The sequence below is a fragment of the Chenopodium album genome, chromosome 12 (assembly GCF_948465745.1).
Source record: "Chenopodium album chromosome 12, dcCheAlbu1.1, whole genome shotgun sequence".
NCBI classification, from domain to species: domain Eukaryota; kingdom Viridiplantae; phylum Streptophyta; class Magnoliopsida; order Caryophyllales; family Amaranthaceae; genus Chenopodium; species Chenopodium album.
The window spans coordinates 45,367,651-45,370,529 of record NC_137845.1 but is presented as its reverse complement, the minus strand read 5'-3'; the positions used below and the strand labels follow the sequence as shown (position 1 = coordinate 45,370,529).

Here is a 2,879-nt window from a genome sequence, read left to right as displayed (position 1 = left end):
CCAGAAGCTTCATTGCATTTGTTATTTACACCTTTAAAGATACATCAATAAAATGTTCTTATCTTAGTGGAAACTCAAATTATTGTGTTGGATGACCTTGATGTGGAAAAAATAGACCTCTTTCTTAAGTTGTGGAACAATAAATTAGTACGAGTAAAAAAAATGAATTTTCCCAAAGTCATGTAAATATCACTCACAAAGTACAAGACAATTGCTAAAGCCCTGACATTATAGTAAAATCCACAATTTTAAATACTAAATTATTGCAAAGTCCGTAAAATCCGAAATAAAATATACCTCCTTACTCCTTTGTTGCAAATATGGAGTAATAAGAAACGGTGATACTTTATAGTTATAGTATGATTACTATCACAATTATTGTCCTAAAATAAAATAAAAATTGTACAATTGGTTCGGGTGTGACATGACTTACAAAATTAATTGCATAGCACATAAACTTTTACCAATCGTGCATAACTTGTTACTTGAGTATAATTGTGCAAAGCCACGTGTTAAATATTATTGCCACCACCATATAGATAGTGTGCAGAACTTCTGAACCTGTTTATGTTATTTTTCATCCTAAAAGTGTACACATCATAGTATGTGGTAATGTGATAATGAGTGAGAAACTTATTTTTGCTTCTTCCAAAGTCCCTAGAGTAGAATCTGTTTAGTAGTGTATAACATAATTCTATTGGAACAATACTATTTCTACATGTCTTACTTTATGGGAGTATGTCTCTATGAATATTATCATCCTTTTAGACATGTTAAAATTATATGTGATTGTTTTCAATCTCTCAATTCGTGTATGTTTAACTTTTCATAAAGGAGACGAAATGAGTAGTTGGACCAACTTCTTACAATCTAGTCATGAATATGAGAAAGGTGTAGAGGATTATTTAGATAAAGCGTTCTCTACACGAGCAATTGGAGATCAAATTACTTGCCCGTGTAAGGCGTGTTATCACCGCTTTTGGCATCGTAGGGAGACAGTGTTCAATCATTTGATTGCAAACGGGATCGAGCCTGGTACTGAAGGATGGCATTGCTATGAAAAGGTCAAGTCATCAACATCAAATACTAAGAGGGATGTTGAAGACATGCATGACGATATTGAACGTTTGATATATGATGTTCATAGAGATATGGCAGAAAGGTATGAAGGTGTTGGAGATGAGCCCGATGATGAGGCTAAGAAGTTTTATAAGTTAGTTGAAGATGGAAAACAAGAGTTATATCCTGGGTGCAAAAAATTTTCAAAGCTATCATTTCTTATTCGTTTTTACCTTTTGAAGTGTACTCATGGGTTAACTAATATAGCAATTTCAGAGTTTTTAGAGCTTTTTCGAGAAGTGTTACCAGATGCATCCAATTTGCCTAACTCTTTTAATGAGGCAAAGAAATTGATAAAAGATCTGGGTCTTCATTATGACAAGATTGATGCATGTCGTAATGATTGTATGCTATATTGGAAGGAGCATGAAGCTGCCACGTCTTGCTATGTTTGTCATGCTCTAAGGTGGAAAGAAACACAGACTGAATCCCAAGAAGATATTAACAATAAACCATCTAAGAAAGTGCATCAGGTCCCTGAAAAAGTTCTTTGGCATTTCCCTCTTAAACCAAGGCTTCAAAGGTTGTACATGTGTTCAGAAACAGCAGAGCTAATGAGGTGGCACGATGAAGAAAGAAAGAAAGATGAGTTATTGAGGCATCCTGCTGATGGTGAGGCATGGAAAGAGTTTGATCAAAAGTACCCAGATTTTGCTAATGAGACACGTAATGTTCGTTTGGGCCTCGCAAGTGACGGATTCAATCCATTTCAAACTATGAGCACACAACATAGTACATGGCCTGTTGTTCTAATTAATTATAACTTACCACCATGGTTATGTATGAAGCCAGAATTCTTAATGCTATCTCTCCTTATTCCCGGGCCCACCTCTCCTGGAAATGACATTGATGTCTATCTTCAACCATTGGTTCAAGAACTCAAAGATTTGTGGGAGTATGGGTTGGACACCTATGATGCGGAGAAGCGTCAAACATTTAAGATGCATGCAGCTTTACAATCAACGACCAGCAACTTTCCAGGTTATGCTATGTTATCGGGTTGGAGCACCAAAGGGAAGTTTGCATGCCCTTATTGTCACTACGAGACTGATCATCATCACTTGAGTAATAGTAATAAATCCTGTTATTGGGCTCATCGTCGTTGGTTAGATGAAAATCATCCTTGGCGGCATGATATGGTGTCTTTTAATGGGGAAAAGGAAGAGAGGACAGCTCCAGATCCTTTAACAGGGGATCAAATTTCAAGCTTGTTGGAAAACTGGGAAAACAAGTTTGGAAAGTTACAACCAAAGAAGAAATATGTAGATTGTCCTTGGAGAAAGTCCTCTATCTTCCACATTTTGCCTTATTGGAAAGATTTGTGGTTGTCGTCATCATTTAGATGTCATGCACATTGAAAAAAACGTTTGTGATAATGTGCTCGCAACTTTGTTAGACATACCTGGAAAGTCAAAAGATCATCATAAGGCTCGATTAGATCTGCAAGAAATGGGTATAAGGGGAGAACTACATCCCGTGGATGCAGATGACGAGCGATATGTTTTGTTTCCCAAAGCATCATTCTCAATGACGAAGGAAGAGAAAAGCATATTTTGTAGTGTTTTGAAAAAGGCAAAGCTGGCCCAAGGTTGTGCATCAAATATTGCAAGGTGTGTACAAGTCAAGGAGGGGAAAATATCAAGGTACAAGAGTCATGATGCTCATATAATAATGCAACACTTGCTCCCGTCAGCTATTAGGAAAACTTTACCAAAGCATGTTGCTTTACCTCTTATGAGATTGAGTGGCTTTTTTAGGGA

The 2,879-nt window shown here is 36.7% G+C and overlaps 1 protein-coding gene across 1 annotated transcript; it reads left to right on the top strand.

The window, feature by feature from the left end:
* Window positions 1–842: 842 nt before the first annotated feature.
* Window positions 843–2,477, top strand: LOC145571224 (uncharacterized). Its single transcript, XM_081630292.1, has one exon. The coding sequence runs from the start codon at window positions 843–845 to the stop codon at window positions 2,475–2,477; it is 1,635 nt and encodes a 544-aa protein (XP_081486418.1).
* The last annotated feature ends 402 nt before the right edge of the window (window positions 2,478–2,879 follow it).